Source organism: Heteronotia binoei, chromosome 2 (assembly GCF_032191835.1).
Source record: "Heteronotia binoei isolate CCM8104 ecotype False Entrance Well chromosome 2, APGP_CSIRO_Hbin_v1, whole genome shotgun sequence".
In the NCBI taxonomy this organism is placed as follows: Eukaryota; Metazoa; Chordata; class Lepidosauria; order Squamata; family Gekkonidae; genus Heteronotia; species Heteronotia binoei.
Genome location: NC_083224.1, coordinates 147564466 through 147582716, shown reverse-complemented (window position 1 = coordinate 147582716; position 18251 = coordinate 147564466). Strand labels below are relative to the sequence as shown.

At 41.3% G+C, this 18251-nt stretch overlaps 1 protein-coding gene across 2 annotated transcripts in view; it reads right to left on the bottom strand.

The window, feature by feature from the left end:
- Positions 1 to 682: 682 nt before the first annotated feature.
- The window catches only part of PLPPR5 (phospholipid phosphatase related 5), a 104395-nt gene continuing 86826 nt past the window's right edge, over positions 683 to 18251 (bottom strand). The window contains exons 4-6 of one of the 2 annotated variants that reach the window (XM_060232207.1): positions 14760 to 14936; positions 12680 to 12799; positions 683 to 1309 (exon numbers count right to left, since the gene is read on the bottom strand). In XM_060232207.1, the coding sequence (XP_060088190.1) occupies positions 1277 to 1309; positions 12680 to 12799; positions 14760 to 14936 (330 nt within the window). In that variant the 3' untranslated portion in view covers positions 683 to 1276. Of the gene's footprint in view, positions 1310 to 4382; positions 4490 to 12679; positions 12800 to 14759; positions 14937 to 18251 lie in introns of those variants that run through there. The other variant, XM_060232208.1, reaches the window with a different exon arrangement.

Sequence of the window (18251 nt, the reverse complement as noted above, 5' to 3'; positions counted from 1 at the left end):
GTGGAAAAACCTGAGCTGCTTGCCACAGCTCTTATAGCTAATGCAACAACGTACCAGTTAGGGGACTACTGACCCACTATGGTGACTATCCTTAGGGTGGAACACTGTGAGCCTGTATTGGCCAACCTTCTCTCTAGCCCATTCCTTGAAAAGAAAAAGGAAAACTTCTGCAGATTTCCTCACTATACAGACTCTTATAGTGCAATCCTAAACAGGGTTACACCTTTCTAAATCCACTGAAGTAACTACACTTAAAAGTATAATTCTGCTGAGGATGGCGCTGCTAATCTCTGCAGTAATGAGATGCTGCTTCAACACAAGGAGTGTGGAAAGGTCTTAATGACAACAGTAGGGAGCCTAGGGACAGAGTCTATGCTCTGCTCCCTTGCCATGGGCAGCACGCAGAATGAAATTCTAAGGCTTTCAGATCACTTTTGGAAATGGGTCTTTGGCTATGTCACATTAACTTTCAAGAACTATCAATGAACAGCAGTCATATTACTTGGAACTACATGAATATGCCAGGCCTAAGAATGGAGCCATTAACCTTCAGAAAGGATTGTTAATCATTTAAAAAAAATAGAATATCCCAATGCCTACAATATTCTCATTTCTAATCCTAACTACAGGGCACATTGAAGACGGTCAAGAACTACAAAATCAACTATTCAACCACATGAAGTCAGGAAAATATCCAAATAAATATATATATATATATATACTAAAATTATCATACAATACTTATTACAGTAAAAATTGGCTTTGTTTTTCTTCAAAAGCAGAAGCACCAGTCTTAAGATATAAATGTGGTGTGTGAAATACAGCAGAATACAAAGTGCAAATGGCATTTTAGTACAGGATGTGTTTAGAAAAATGTGTACACTGAATTCTGTCAGAATGGGAACAAGTGTCATGCTGAATTTTTTTTTTTTTTTAAAAAGGAGTCCAACTCAATCAGATGTATCAGTGTACCATCAGATATGCATGTGGTTAAGTAAAAAAAAAAAAGTAAATGTATCCAGAGAAGGAAATTGGTATATTTATGTTGCTTGCTCTTTCCCTGTATTTCCTCCCCATTTTAATCCCCAAATGATGGAAAGATTTTTTTTTAAAAAAAACTTTTTTGATATTTCAGGCAGATTCTTCATAGGTTGTTAAATCAGGCCTTGAAAACAGATGGTTTTATTTTCTCTTGTATTCAAAATGCTTCAGTTATGATGAGTGAACTGTGAAGAGAGATGACGTCCAATGCAGCGAATAGACATCAGCTTCAACATCATGTGACTTCTGCAAAGGCTGTGATGTGGTTCTACATAGATTTAAGAAAGGAAGGAGAAATGAAGAAAAAAGTCAGAAATCTATAACTGCTGTAACAATTTTTCCCTGCCTCCCCCCTTTTGGGCATTTCCACAACTTTGCTGTATAAAATCCACTGATGCATCTATCATGGGGGCAAACATACATTCTAGCAGAAATCTAAAAATATTACATATTAGCAAATGGATTCCCAAACTCACATTCAACACAGTAATGGAGATGGAAGGGGAGAATTTTCAGGGGAGAAACAGCAGTTGAAAGGAATATTTAATACTTCCCACATTCCTCAATTCTCCCCTGAAAACCCTTCATTTGGGAAGTGTGGTCCTTCAGCCCAGTTTAATCTTAGTTCAGAGTATGGCTGGGGAAAAATAATTAAAAATGCCCCTTACTTGACAATTCTCCTCTTGAAATCACCTTATGCACTTGCTTTAGCAACAAAAAGCAGGTGTGGGTATCCCATGTTTTTCTTAATAATTAGTTCCACCGTCAACCCTACAGCACTGCTGAACATTTGATTAATGTTTTATTACATAACAAACTGCAAAGCCACAAAAGGGATTTGACATTGTTTCACAATTTTAATGCTGCACTTCCTTCCCTTCTTAAAATAAGATTTACCCCCAACTAGACATATAGCAGAGAAGGAAGTTACAAATTGTTAAATAAAAATGTAATTTACTAGTGGAATACAATACATATTCAAATCTTTTATGTCACTAGCACTCGAGTTACTCTTTGTACTGATTCTTTCAATAGGATGGTTTTGCATCTCAGTTCTTTTTAGTGTGCACTAAAAATACAGGGTGAATATAAAACAAAAGCCTACTATTTTAAGAACAGCATCTTAAAGTCCGACTGTACCTGTCAAATGAGTTCAGGGTCATAGCCATGATGTTTAAAGGGTATTCCTCTTACAACTTAGTGTTTGACAAGAACTATACTATTCAAAGGAATGCTGCCATTTGGTTTCCCATCCAAACCAGAAATTTGGATGGTAAACAGACTTTTAAGATATAATTCCAAAAGGAAATATTCTTGTTAGTTATAGGCTCTTTCTTGTCAGCAGCTACAGGGCTTGAAACAAGTCACAGAATTTGGACCTAGTGTAGAGAGTCCTCGTATTCAGTCTGCAGAGCCCACTTCAGGTTGTACAGCATCAGCCACTGTGATTGAAAAGCATCCCATGGACTGTGATTGAGAAGACAGATGTGGTATAAATATTAAGAGTATGGTCTTCTCCCTATGCCTGGTCACAAAGCACTGCATTCTGGGATGCTTGAACATCCAGTTCAGCTCACTTCTGGTTTGTTGGTTGAGAACAGGAAACTGATTTTTCGTTCAATAGTTTTTGTTCTTTGACCTGTTTGTGGCTGGCCGCCCCAGTGCTGAACTTGCTGATCATGCCTTGTAGACACTGCCTGCTTCCGCGCAGCTTTTCCTGGTGATCACTTGATCGGGCACGGAGGGGAGGGGGGCACCTTGCAAGAGTCCCAGGAGCCCACTCTTTACTTTTTCACCCCGTTGGTGGGTGAGTGGGAGGTTCCACGTGGAGGGGGGCAGGGCCGCCAGAGGCGCATGGGGAGAAGTGGCGATGGAGAGAGTGGGGACCACCACAGGGGGGGCTCCCTCCATCCATTTTTTTTCTGTCCCCCCCCCCAAATGGAATTTTCTGGCTACTGGCCTGCTTTTCTAACTTCCAGGCTGGTCATCCTACCACCTGTCATCTTGGGTAAGCAGAACTTCGGGTGTGTTGCAAAGTAGATGGTAATAGGATGGACTGTATAAAACAGCCTGGGAAAAAAATGGACAACAGCCATAGCTTCATTGTCTCCTGCTGCATCACAAAAATCCAAAGGTAAGTGTCTACTGTCTTGAGCTGCACCCTCACATTCATCAAAGATTGCTGTACTGTTGCTCTACAGCAATAATTCATAACTGGATTATCCTGTGTGGACAAGCTAATCCAATTGCAATGACTGCCATAGCATGACAGTGGCACAATACTGAGTGATGTGTGAATGTAGCACAGGAGTCATCCCAACCATGGAATTATTTTGCTAGGGTTTTCTGCCTATGAACTCTAGAAACTCATTCACAGAACACAGCAAACAAATGGAACACCATGCAAGAAATCTAAAGATATTCTCAAGCTCCAAATGAATGTTTTTACCCCAGCAGTCAGTACAGAGATGTATGTGAGTCTATGTTGTTCTGATAGAATGAAGCAGCTATCAGGAATAGCAGCAGAGGACTATTAAAACACAGCATGCATAGTAATGATTTTTCCACCCAATATGTATTATTTTGGACCAGATACTAGTCTTAGATGAAAGTCACAAGGGGGGGGGGGGGGAAGAGAGAGAAACAGGTAGGAAATTTCCATGACTGGGAAAGCAGAATACTAAGGGTGAACCTTAAGTGCAGGTTTCTGTATATATAAAAAAGTATATCATGGCATGTTTGGTAGGTTTGATATTTTAGTCTTTAAGACGTATTGCCATTTTATGAAAAAATATGAAGTCCATATGAAATATTTACCATTTTCATGTAAATTATAATTACGGATTCCTTGTTTTGTACTGCGATTCCCACTTTAGAGCATGAAATGCGCCTAACTGCTTATTAAACATGTGATTACTAACTAAATGCAAATTTTGAAACTACACATCTCCTCAATAAGCAATTTTGCTTTAATTTCCCCCTCATTGCACTGTAAGTAATTAAACCGAGGATTCAAAAACAACTCCCTCAGATTCCATTTCTTGGAATGATGTTTTCCTGCACTGAAGGCTAACGTGTCTGCTGATTCTAGTAAAATCACACTTAAACACACCAGTGCGCTTTTTCTGCGCACATACGTTTATTGCCTTGTAGGAAGATGTTCAAACTGGTCCAATCCTGTAATCCAGGAGAAAACCCTAAAAAGGCGTTCTTTAAAAGAACTCTGCTGGAATGGTTCTTCTTGGCTATCATCAACACCTTGATTGTGCCACACCTACAACGATTATATTTACAGAATCAAGTTAGGAGTGTTTCAGCTTGTTTTACCTAGTTGGCACTGCATTGCAAGCACACCAAGACTTGGATCCAGCCACCTTTTCTGTTGATGCAAAAGGAAAGAGAGGGTTCCATTTGACCACCAAATAGAATATGCTGGGAATCATGGCACCTACATAGACAAAAGGCAAGTGGCATGGGAGGGCTCTAGTAAGTAATTAGATGAGATCACTGCATGAAAGAGCTGGCCGAGTCCAACTGAAAATCTTCCGTGTCTGCTTGACTTTTATTTGTAGTTGATTTTAAAAATGGAAATACATGAAGTGAAGTAAATTTTGAGAGGTTTCCCAGTAAATTGTCCTAGTTCTAGATGAGCCAAAATATTCGCCAGAAAGCTGACTACAGAATACTACTGATTCCTTTAAACATGCCAGGCTGAGGACTTCTTCACTATTTTGGTACTGCATTTTAATTATTTGTGCAAGGTTGTAATAGCTGTAATTTGCTTTAGGACCTTTTTTTTTTTTGCTGGAAAAAGATAAGAAATAGTTCCCAAAAGTCATACAGTACTTAAAACCTGGCTTGTGGCATCTGTGAGTTTTTACCCAGGAACACAACTCGCTATCTATGGCTACTAGCCATAGTGACTAAAGGGAATCTCCATGTTCAGATGCAGTAAACCCCTGAATACCAGTGTCAGTCTCTATGCCTTTTTACTGGACCTCCAGAGTAACTGGATGGCCACGGTGTGAGACAAGATGCTGGATAAGATGGATCACTGGTCTGATCCAGCAGGGCTCTTCTTATGTTCACATGTCCTCCCCTATTAAATAGTCTGTCAGAGATAGACGGTTGGTCTGAAAGGTCTCACTATAGGCCTCTGAGGCAGAACTCATTGGGGCCACTCCTGACTACGGCTGCCAATTCCAGGTTGGTGATAAATTCCTGGAAATTCTGTGGTGGAGTTTGAGGAGGGCATAGGAGTTAGAGCTTCAGAGTGGGGGTCTGCCAGATCCAGGTTCTTGCTGTGGAACCTGCCCAAGTGATTTTGGACCAGTCACAGACTTCCAGCCTAACCCACATCACATGGTTGTGAGAGGAGAATGATGTAAGCTGCTTTAGTCCCCCCCCCCACACACACACACACCTGTGGAGAAAGACAGCCTATGTAGAGGCTGCAGGGAGGGGGAAGGAAATGGAAAGCTGAAGTCAAAGGGGCAGATAAAAGGAAGGAGATAGGGATGCCAACCCCAGATTAGGAAATTCACAGATATTTAAGGGGTGGGGCCTGTGGAGGAGTGGGACCTCAGGTAAAATGCAATTTCCTCCTAGGAATCTAGGATCCACTGGGGATCACTCAGATTTACAACTGCTCTCTAGATACCAGAGGAAAGCACCCCTTGAGCTGGGGGGAAGTTAATGTCTTCATTTGGGTGGCTGGGAAGACAGCAAGGGTGGCAGGCACTTGCCCAAAGTTTCCTTCTAGAGCCTGTTGTATTTTTTCTTCACAATGGGCCTTACTCCTAGTATATAATATATGTGTATTTCCATACACACAAAATGCCTACAAACTGGGTTTTTGTCAGTTGCAACTGACACACAGCATGTGAAAAAAACAAACCCATGCTGTTTGAAGGATGGTTTAATAAGAGAATAAGGTTTAATAAGATTAGGTTTAGTAAGGTTTAATAAGAGACCATAACTGAAATTTCCAGGACAATCCTATGTGACCTGTTCATAATGAAATACCTACACCAAAGATATACATTTTGTATCTATTTTTGTCTTGAGACATCTAATCTTATCTTTTCTGGCAGTATATTTATGGTTTATGGATAGTTCCTGTATTAACTTTAGCTGCAGCTTTATGATTAGCTAGAATAAAAAACCGTTAGCACCTCCCATGGGAGTATATGATGCTCATCTGTCTTCACTTAAAGAACAAATGAACAGAAACCTGTCAAACTGCTCATGATAAAGAAAGAGCTGGCCCTGCTATTTATTTACTACATTTTAATCTCACCCTCCAAGGAGCTCAAGTGTATATACCTCCCCCCCCCCATTTTATCTTCATAAGAATCCTGTAAAGAGAGCCGGATTTACAGAAAAAGAGATCCATCAAGGTCACCCACTGGGAGAGCTCAGATTTCAACCTTGATCTCTTTGGCTTTTGTCTGACACTCTAAGTCTTATACTACACATATGTGAAGGGGAAAAGAGAATGTTTACAGTTCTGTCTCTGTGCTTCCTTTTATTCTGTTTCATAGTTCATAGGGAAGAGGTAAATGTAATTAAAGATTAATGTTTTCCTAGACACTTCCAAAAGAGTGCTAATGTAGTTCCTGAAGCATGTGAAATGCTGCATTTTGTGAGGCACCAAGGTAGCATATTTTACAGCTGATTGACTTGTGATGGGCAGCAGTAGTTCTTGCCCTTTCTGATTCACAGAGAGACTATTAATCTTTTCAACACCCGCCCCCTCCCCCCAAAAAATTCAACCCTTTAAAAGCCTGCAAAACCCTTCCACATTTTGAATAGGGGTGGTGAGCCCCATCCCAAAATGTCTACCATAGGAGGTAGAGCTAAATGGAATATCTTCCTCCTCACACTTCCTAGGAAGAGGGGAATCCTGAAGAGGGAAACACACTGAGTAAATAAAGCCTAGGTGCTTATGAGTCCTCCTGATCCTCCAGTAGAAAATCCTTTCATTATAGAACACCCTACATAAGGAGGAAAAGGAGGAGAAGATTGGATTTATACTCTGCCCTTCACTACCCAAAGAGTCTCGGAACGGCTTACAATCTTCCTTCATTTCCATTCCCTCCCAACCAACACCCTGTGAGGTGAGTGGGGCTGAGAGAGCTGACAAAACCTCCTGTTGAGAGGAACAGTTCTGAGAAAGTTATGACTGACCAAGGTCACTCCAGCAGTTGCATGTGGAGAAGTGGGGAATCAAATCCAGTTCTCCCAGATAAAGTCTGCACATTTAACCACAGGGCTTTTTTTATAGCAAGAACGCTTTTGCATATTGGGCCACATACCCCTGATGTAGCCAATCTCCAAGGGCTTACAGGAGGCCCTATAATAAGAGCCCTGTAAGCTCTTGGAGAATTGGCTACATCAGGGAAAGGAAAGAAAAGGTCCCCTGTGCAAGCACCAGTCATTTCTGACTCTGGGGTGACGTTGATTCACAAAGTTTTCACAGCAGACTTTTTCCACAGGGTGGTTTGTCATTGCCTTCCCCAGTCTTTTACACTTCCCCCCCCCCCAGCAAGCTGGGTACTCATTGTATCGACCTCGGAAGGATGGAAGGCTGAGTCAACTTTGGGCCGCCTACCTGAATCCAGCTTCCCCGGAATCGAACTCAGGTCATGAGCAGAGTTCAGACCACAGTACTGCTGCTTTACCACTCTGTGCCACAGGGCCACTACATCAGGGATGTGTGGCCTAATATGCAAAGGAGTTCCTGCTACAAAAAACCCCCTGCTTAACCACTACACCAAACTCAGTCTCATTACACATGACTCAGGGTGGTGACAATAGTAACCACTGTCTTACAACCTTACTGAAAAGCTCAGCTGGCACTAGGGAATACTGGCAGGCACTATGGAATCTACAGGTGCCATGTTGGGGAACCCTAGACAAATGACTGATCATTGCAGATATAGTTACCTCTAGCTTTTATGCATCATAAATACGTATTTTCTCTATCTCAGTTAAACTTGATCATCTGACTGCATGCCAATTACATGGAATTAGCATATAATAAATTGCTGACTATTACCATTAAGATTCATTTTCCGCACTGCATGACATTTCCAATTAAGCTTCTACCTCATTTCTAAATCAAAACAGAAGAATGTTATTTTTTTCATTTCTTTATGAGTAGATAATGGTAAACTGAATCAGAAAAGTTTCATATAATCACTACTGCCCAATTGCAAAGTGGCGAGTCACTACATGTAAGATGAAATAAGCACAGAGGGGACACCACAGACAAGGTAAGATTTGCAATATTCTTCAGAAACTCCCCAGGTACATTGTAAAAATATGACTCTGTAAACTAATTTAAAAATTAAAACATGAAGACAGAATATGATCTGGGATGCTGAGAGCCACTGACAGTCAGGTAATGGTGGGGAGGAGAACCAAGAGAAATCTGCTTACTCAAGTTCCTGATAATTTCCAGAATCCTGAAGGGGGAGATTTTGAGAACTAGGGTAGAGATTTCAAAATTGCCTCTTCACTCCCCACTTATGGGTCCCAGATTGTGTTACATTTATATTCAACTGACTGTTAGGACTAGGAATGGCTATACCCAACATTAGCTCAGAATCCCTGAGACTGGTGGCTTCTCCAACTTAGAAACTTGAAGTCTAAAATACTTCTCTAATGCCTTAGTAACACATTTCACTTTTTAAGTTTGGTGTAGTGCCAGTTTGGTGTAGTGGTTAAGTGTGCGGACTCTTATCTGGGAGAACTGGGTTTGATTCCCCACTCCTCCACTTGCACCTGCTAGCATGGCCTTGGGTCAGCCATAGCTCTGGCAGAGGTTGTCCTTGAAAGGGCAGCTGCTGTGAGAGTCCTGTCAGCCCCACCTACCTTACAGGGTGTCTGTTGTGGGAGAGGAAGGTAAAGGAGATTGTGAGCTGCTCTGAGACTCTTGAGTGGAAGGCGGAATATAAATCCAATGTCTTCTTAATATAACCATTTAATCACGATGGACTACATCTCAGGATAGTTTCCTCTAAATTTTAGCTATTGTTGTGTATGAATGAAGACTCGAAAAAGTGTTGTTGCCATCCATGAAAGCTAGGGCAAACAGAAGCAGAAACTTTGTCCTCCATGGTAAAGAAGAGGTCAGTTCCTCTCAGCTGGGCAATTTGATTTGATGACAAATGCAGGCCCATGCCTCTGTGCTTCATACACAAATGGACCAGAGAGGAGGGGAAACAAATAAGACTGCCCCTGCTTGCATCTAATTTGGCCTTTGCAACAGTGTTCCCATAGTGGCCAATATCTTGCTCTGTTTTGATGCCTTGAAAAGAGCTAACAGAGTGGATTACACCAAAGACACACATTCATCATCTAAATGCTTGCTCGAGCAAATGAGATGGTGACCTCCTTATGACAAAGTGTCAGAAAAGCTTACTTAGACTTGTTTGGTTTAAAAGGCCTGTCGGAGAATGCTGAAAAGAAATCTGGTACATTTCGTTCTGCAGCTGGAACTGAATGAAACATGCAAATGGCTTGTACAACAGTCCCTGTACATAGACATCTTTTAAATGGACAGGTTAATTCCTAAGAGATTGCAGTTTATGCAGTGTAGTAAAACAAAAAAACTAATAAGCCCCAAGGAATATCATTTTCTATGGGCCACATAATACATTATTGCACCAATTCAGCAAGTCAATTTTATGCAGTCAAGCATTGGCAAGGAAGTTATTTCACATCCACAATGTGTTGCTCATTCTTATTATGCAGGGTCTGTGCATTATTATTCTTTATAAACATGGGGATATATAACTGCATTTTTGCAACTGATTGTTATATTTGAATAGGTGTATGTGACCCTACATCAAGGCATATTTTTAGATGTACACAAAGAATGTTTAAGCACACACACAAAAAATGTAAAGTGTAGGTATCTAAAACATGGGTCTATAAGCACACGTATCATATAGGCCCTGTTCAGATGCACAGTATAATCAGATGTCGCTGCTGTTTCCTTCCAGATTTAAAGTGGCTGATCAGAGAGCAACATCTGCCTCCCGGTATTAATTCGTGGTAGCCTGCCCCCAATCCTTCTCAGAACCAGATTATTTTGTTATCTGCTCCTTTGCGGTGTTTTTTAAGTTCTCTGGTTTCACCTCGTAGTTTTCTCCGTCTGGATAGTTCTGCTACGATATTAACCAACTTCTGGATGTCTGAAGCGTGTCCCAGAGCAAAAGGAGCCTCAGACATCCGGTTTACAGTTGCTATTTTTTTTGCTACTTGGCAATGTGTGCATAACCACATAATGTTTTAACCTATGCGCATATGTGCATAATGCGCACATGCACATAATAGTGGAGAGAAAAAGAACTGCATAGTGCTGTCGGGTGGACGGCAGAAGACAGTTTCACCACGGAGTGATTCAAATTGCAGCATGATTGATAATATCCGGAACAAAGATATTTTGAACAGAACCAGGTCAGTTTAACCTGGACTCTACACGCTGTGTGAATAGGGCCATAGTGTGTTTATACACTGACTGGCAGCAAGTCTAGGTTTCCCTCTCTGTAATGAATGAAACGCAGAATTTCACAGCAACTGTAATGGGCTCAATAATAACATGAGTTATTAACCCAAGACTTAACAAATCCCAGGCATCGGGTCACCATGGCATCTGGAAATATTGTTATGGCAACTAATATTTTCAGCAATGATTTTATTGTAGTGTCTCTTAGCAATCCTGAGTAGAAATACAAAGCTGATTTATTACTTCATATCAGAATGTTTAGTTGTATGATGTAAAACATCATGTGTGTGAAGTTCTAATCACTGCTTGCCTCTGGTCATCCCTTGCTTGAAGTTGCTTTCTATACTTACTCCAGTATTCAATAGGGATGTGAACTTAGATATAACCAGGGCCAGCCCTCCCGCTAGGCAAAGTAGGCAGTTGCCTAGGGCGCTGAGAGGCAGGGGGCAGCAAATTGGGCTCTCACCCCCCCTCCAGTGCCCCAGGCAAGCGCTTAGCTTGTCTCCCTCCCCCCTCCCCGCTAGCCCCCGCTGGGCAGCCACTGCTGCACACCCCCCCCCCCCATGTGCTTTGTGCTGGGGCACTCCGCTGGCCTGCCCAACGCGGCTAAAAGCGGCAGCAACCTGCTCGCTTGCTCCCTTCCCCCTGCTCATTGCGGCTAAAAGTAAGCTTTGCTGGCTTCACAGCTCGCACCTGGGAGGTAGGCGGGAAGCCGCACAGGGGGGCAGGTAGGGAGCGGGGGGGCGGGGGGCCGGAACGCGGCATTAGAGCCAGTTCCGGCATTGATACATGGGGAAGGGAGGAAGGGGGCACGGAGGGGAGGAGCCATGTAACTCAGGAGCCCATGGATCAGGCCATATCCAGTAAAAAAATGTCATCATGATGCCATCAGTGACATCATAATGATCCTGGGGACAACAAAAGTCCCTCTCTTGACCAGTGCAGCTGGTTCCCAGCAGTGGAGCTGAGAGGAGCCCTGATGTGAAAAGCTGGAGCAGTCCAATAGCAAAAGCTGTCTGTCCGTCCGTAGATGCACGTAATACCCAGCTGTCACAGACTTCTGAGAAAAGGATGATCCAAGAACTAGGTTTCAAAGAAGTTGGTTGGGATTTTTGAGCAGATACTCCAGTGCAAGATAACATAGGTATCATAAAAGTCCACTTAAAGGGAGGATATTACTACCGCATATCTGAGCATCTAGAACTTAGGGATGTTTCTCATCTGTGATGAAGTAAACTACCGGTACCTTCTATGGGGAGGTGTTTGGGTGCCCAGTAGGACACTTGCTAAAAGCTAGGGCTGTCACAAGAGGAGGGAATGCTTTCTGAAGTCAGCATTACACAAGCTTGATTAATAAAGACAGAGTGGTAATAATAAAGATTGATGAAATATTCTTCAAAGTAACATTAAGGCTAAAGGTTTTGCTCTTTCTGTCCCATCATCAATCTCCACAGTTGTTTTTGTAACCAAAATCACTCTGGCATAATCAAATTTATTATGATGTAACTAACAAGCATCTTTTCCAAAATAAAAATGTTAGCATTGCCAAATGCATTCATTTTACATGTAATACATAATTTAATCCAGCTGGCATCCACTAGTTACTGTTATAGATCTTCTAAACTTGTTTTGGCAAGGCAATACAAATTTTCCACAGCAAACAGTCCTGCTATCATGACAAGAGAATGCCTGTTCCTTAAACCATCATACATTGAACTTCTGATCACACGTTTTCTGTATAGGGTTGAACTCATTTGGGAAGGGGGGGAGCTAAGCAAGATTGTTCAATATCTGGACATTCTTTTGACCTGTACAAGGACCTCTTAACTAAATGTAGCTTGAGTCTCAGGAAATTTCTCCTCATTTCATGTACACAGGACTGGAATATTTGGAAAACAATGACAAAGTTCTCAGATTCTCTTATCTGTGCCATAATCTGATGTTTTCAGGCTCCTTGAACCATAGCTAATTTTCTATGTGGCATCACGTAATCTTAGGAACTTACGGGGGCAGCCGCAGCATTCTGTTAATGAAAGGCTGTGACTATAAAACAGAAGAAATACACCAGAAATTGTATAAATTGGACAGACTCAACAAGAAAACAACCCGGAAGAACATTACCTTTTCTAAAGGGCTTTCTACCCGTGGGATGCTGATCATAGGCATCTGGGCCAGATTGTCCATGTGAGAATGTTCATTTTCTGGTTGTCTACCTCTAAAATTATTTACCACACACACAACCTAGAAAGAGAAAAATAAATCTTATGAAAGAATTGTATTGATTTGATCCAACAGTAATTTTCTGCCACCAGAAATGGTGTGGCAGGGCAGGAGGTGTTCCAGCAATTCTTCTTTTACATTGAGGACCCCAAATTCACATCTCATGTTCTTTCAAAGGGTCCCCTGTCTCCAGAAGTAGCATTTAGGGAAGCTTAGTAGGCTATAACATGAGAAGACAGGCAGGACAGTTTCATTCAACTGACATAATGCTTTCTAGTAGCAGAAAATTACCACTGGATCCAACTCAATGTGTTGAGATATAAATATTAATTTTTTGCGTACTCTTGTGTACTGAATGAGATCTTTAGAACATCTCTAAAAAAAGTAACTTAACACAGTTCTAACACAGTAATCCTATGAAGAATAACTCCAGTCTAAGTCAATTGAAATCAGCAGAAAGATGTAACTCTTTAGGATGATGCTTCTGTTTACTTTTATGGCTAGCTTTTTGTTCTACAGAGTTGCCACATGTAGTATTTAAACTGATACTTAAATGTTTGTGTGTGGGGGAGGTAGAGATTGAATTAATTTTCAGGCTAAACCAATACTTATATGCGCATACATCTACATGTGCCATGTTCATCGGGAATGTCAAGAAGCAAAAAAGACCCCTTTAAATGGTTGTATTCAACAATGTTTGTACTTGCATTACCCTAAACCAGTACAAAGGAAAAGTTGTGTCACCATAATCTTCCCAAGGTAGAGAGAATTGAAATGGAGTTGTACTTTTCACTGAACAATTAAGTAAGTTTGATCCAAACCATACATAGTTCATGAACAGAATACCTACACTGTTTGTCCCACCATACAGTGGCTTTTGAAATCCATTTATGTTGGAGATACCTGGGATGGTCAGTGATCTGCAACAAGATTTCATTTTTCAATAGTACACTTTTTTTAAAAAAAGGAGAGGCAGCTAATAAAAAATTATAAATAATAAATGTATTGAGATGGAAAGCCACATAAATCTTATTGACTGTACACTAAACATGTGTGAAAGCCTTCCATTATACCAGATACCCTGAAATGGAAATATGAGGCCAGGAAAATGGATTTTTTTTTTAACCACACTGCATTTTAAACATAAATTACAATCTGGAAATTCCTTGTGAGTGCAGGTATATACATGGAAATACTTCCAGGGCTTCCCCATTCAGTTCCATGCAGGCAAAAGGATGTGAATGGGGATCTTTTACGTGAAGATTCTTCATTACAGCACATGACGGACTTTGTGTTTGCAAAACTGTGTATTTCAATATATGTGTGCATATCTGTTGTTCTTGTAAATCTCCTGCTTGCCACTGAGTGAAAAAAAGATAAGATACTGTACACTTGTTGGGGGTGGACAGCAGCTTGGTGGTAGAGCATCTGCTTTGCATGCAGAAGGTTTCAGGTTCATTCCCTGGGCAGGTGATGTGAAAGACTGTTGCTTAAGACCCTGGAAAATCATAGAGCTGGAAGGGACCTCTATGGTCATCTAGTCCAACCCCCTGCACAATGCAGGAAACTCACGAACACCTGCCCCTAAATTCACAGGATCTTCATTGCTGTCACATGACCATCTAACCTCTGTTTAAAAACCTCCAAGGAAGGAGAGCCCACCACCTCCTGAGAAAGCCTGTTCCATTGAGGAATCGCTCTAACCATCAGGAAGTTCTACCTAATGTTGAGCTGGAAACTCTTTTGATTTAATTTCAACCCACTGGTTCTGGTCCTACCTTCCGGGGCCACAGAAAACAATTCCACATCATCCTCTATATGACAGCCCTTCAAGTACTTGAAGATGGTGATCATCTTCAAGTAGGGCTTGCCAGTCAGAGTTAACAGTATTGACCCTGATGGATCAACGTCCTGAATCAGTACAAGGCAGCTTCAGCCAAACACACATCAAAAACAGCAATTTGCTTTTAAATGTACTTACCAAAAACACTGCTATAGAAATGCCAACTAGAAATCCTGCTATCACATCTGACCAATGATTTCGATATTCTGCTACTCTGTTGATCCCAGTAAGAAAGGCCATACACATTAAGCCCAAACAAAGGACTGGTTTTGCTAGCCTTGTTCCTCTGGATTTTATTGTGTTGGTGATATACATCTGGTGGAGGGAAAAAAACACAACAATTGAAACGAGCATCACATGTATTTTTAAGGGGATGCAGAACATTATTATTCAGATCAAAACAGGAAATCCCTACAGTTGGGAGCCAATGTGGTACAGAGTGTTGGACTAGATGAGAGACCCAGGTTTGAATCTCCACTCTGCTATGGAAGTTCTGTAGGTGACCTTGGGTCAGTCGCTTTCTCTCAGCCTAAACTACTTCGTTGGATTGTTGTAAAGATAAAATGGAGAAGAGAAGGATGAAAGCTGCTTTGAGTCCCCATTGGGGAGAACAAAACATTGGACTTTACCTGAAGGTTCTTTCTCTTCAGTGGGAGCAGTCATCCTATTGAGTGAGCAGAGGCATGACCTAACCACTTCCTGGATTACTTCCCCCAATGAAGGAGAAAGGTGGGATATAAATCATCATTTACTGGTTGTCTCCAGCCCAGAGGATGTCTGCTTAGCGTCAGCCAAGGTCTTCTCTGCCCTGGCCCTGGCTGGGTAGAACATGTTCCCATCTGAGATCGGGGCCCTGCAAGACCTATTATAGTTTTTCAGGACATGTAAAATGGAGCTGTCCCACCAGGCCTTTGGTTAAGGCAGGAGGCAGCCAATTATTTGGCCTTCCTTGCTGAAGCTTTCCAACTGTATGCTGCCCATATTAATAAGATCTCTATTGCTTCTTGGTTCATGGCCTTGTCACTTTCAGCTACTTAGGATTGTTAAACCTAATTAATCTATGTAGTATCTGCTTTTTAAAAATTGTTCTATTATTTATTTGTTCTAATTGTTTTTATGATTTTGTAGTATTACTGTTGTGACCCACCCTGAGACTATTTGCAGGGAGGGTGAGATAAAAACTGAAACAAACAAACAAACAAATACTATTGTGAAGAATAACAATAAAAATGAATGTATAAATTCAGGTAATGATCAGAAGTGTTTAAAGTCCAAGTAATGATAACTATGTATGATGCTTGACAAGTCTTAAAATTTTCTTCTGAATAAAATGGCAAACGTCCCTGAGAACAACAGGGAAAATTATACCATCACTATCAGTTCTTTTTTTAAAACGGCACTTTCCACAGTGTTGAAGAGACAGCTAGGGTACTTCTACTGCTTGCATTTTCACATGTACTAGCTGAGGGCAATTAATGCTAATTAACCTCATTGTGTGAAAAAAAAAGGAAGCAGAAGCTTTTCAAGACAACCTCTACAATCCATTTTTTAAAAAATCTTTGCTATCTAAACTCCCAGCAAACCACAGACTAGCGAGCATTCAGCAGTCCTATTCTGTGGCTGCTCTCCAACATGGCAATACTTTGCAATGCACTGAAATCAATGGGACTGATGTACACAATTGTGTGCTAATTTGTCAGATGTCTTTCTTTGCTGTCCACTGGCATGTATATATCAGATACAAAAATGAAAGCACTACAAAATTTATTCTCTCTGCTTCCAGCTGGCAGCAGTCAGGTATCTAGAATTGCACAGAGTCTAAAATAACCTGTAAAGCCCATTTGATAAGAAACTACAGAAAACCTCTTATGGATTGCTGCCTTGTCGTGGTGAGAGGGCTTGTGTGGTTCAATGAAGCTGTGGGCTATGCCATGCAGGGTCACCCAAGATGGACAGGCCACAGCTGAGAACCCAGACTAAATGTGATCCACTGGAGAAGGAAATGGCAAACCACTCCAGTATCTTTGTCAAGAAAACCCCATGAACAGAAACAAAAGGCTAAAAGATATGGTGCTGGAAGATGAGCCCCTCAGGTCAGAAGGTGCCCAATATGCTACTGGGGAAGAGCGTTCAAGTAACCACAGAAAGAGTGAAGCACCTAGGTCAAAGACGAAAGGACGCTCAGCTGTGGATGTGTCTGATGGTGAAAGAACAGTCCGATGCTGCAAAGAACAATACTGCATCGGATCGTGGAATGCAAGATCTATGAATCAAGGTAAGCTAGATGTGGTCAAACAAGAGATGGCAAGACTGAACATCGACATCTTGGGAATCAGTGAACTAAAATGGACAGGAATGGGTGAATTTAACTCAGAGGATCATTACATCTATTATTGTGGCCAAGAGTCCCGTAGAAGAAATGGTGTGGCCTTTATAGTTAACAAGAAAGTGAGGAAGGCAGTAATGGGATACAATCTCAAAAATGACAGAATGATCTTGGTCCCTATCCAAGGCAAACCATTCAATATCACAGTAATCCAAGTCTATGCCCCAACCACTGATGCAGAAGAGGCTGGACCAGTTCTATGAAGATCTACAACACCTTCTAGAATTAACACCAAAAAAAAGATGTCCTCCTCATCATAGGGGACTGGAATGTCAAAGTCAGAAGGTAACCAGAACAACTGACAAATTTGGCTTTGAAGAACAAAATGAAGCCGGGCAAAGGCTAATAGAGTTTTGTCAAGAGAACAAACTGGTCATAGCGAACATCCTCTTCTAACAACCTACACATGGACATCATCTGATGGACAACACAGAAATCAGATTGATTATATACTCTGCAGTCAAAGATGGAGAAGCTCCTTACAGTCAGCAAAAACAAGATCTGGAGCTGACTGCGGCTCATATCATGAGCTACTCATCGCAAAATTCAGGCTTAAACTAAAGAAAACTGGGGAAGCCATTAGGTCATTCAGGTTTGACCTTGATCACATCCCTTACGAATATACAGTGGAGGTGAGGAATAGTTTTAAGGAACCAGAGTTGAGAGACAGAGTGCCTGAAGAATTATGGACGGAGATCTGTGACATTGTACAGAAGGCAGCAATCAGCACCATCCCAAAGAAAAAGAAATGCAAGAAAGCAAAGTGGCTGTCTGATGAGGCTTTACAAATAGCTGAGGAAAGAAGGAAAGGGAAAGGCAAAGGTGAAAAGGAAAGATTCACCCAACTGAATGCAGATTTCCAGAGAACAGCAAGGAGAGATAAGGAGGCCTTCCTGAAGGAACAATGCAAAGCAATAGAGAAATAGAGAAAAATAATAGAATGGGAAGGACAAAAGATCTCTTCAAGAAAATTGGAGAAATCAAGGGAACGTTTCATGCAAAGATGGACATGATAAAGGACAAAAATGGTAGGCAAGAATACACAGAAGAATTATACAAGAAGACCTCAGTGTCCCGAACAACCATGATAATGAAATCGATGACCTTGAGCCAGACATCTGGAGTGTGAAGTCAAATGGGCTTTAGAAAGCATTACTAACAACAAAGCGAGCGGAGATGATAGTATCCCAGTTGAGCTATTCAAAGTCCTAAAAGATGCCAACAAATTTGGAAAACACAACAGT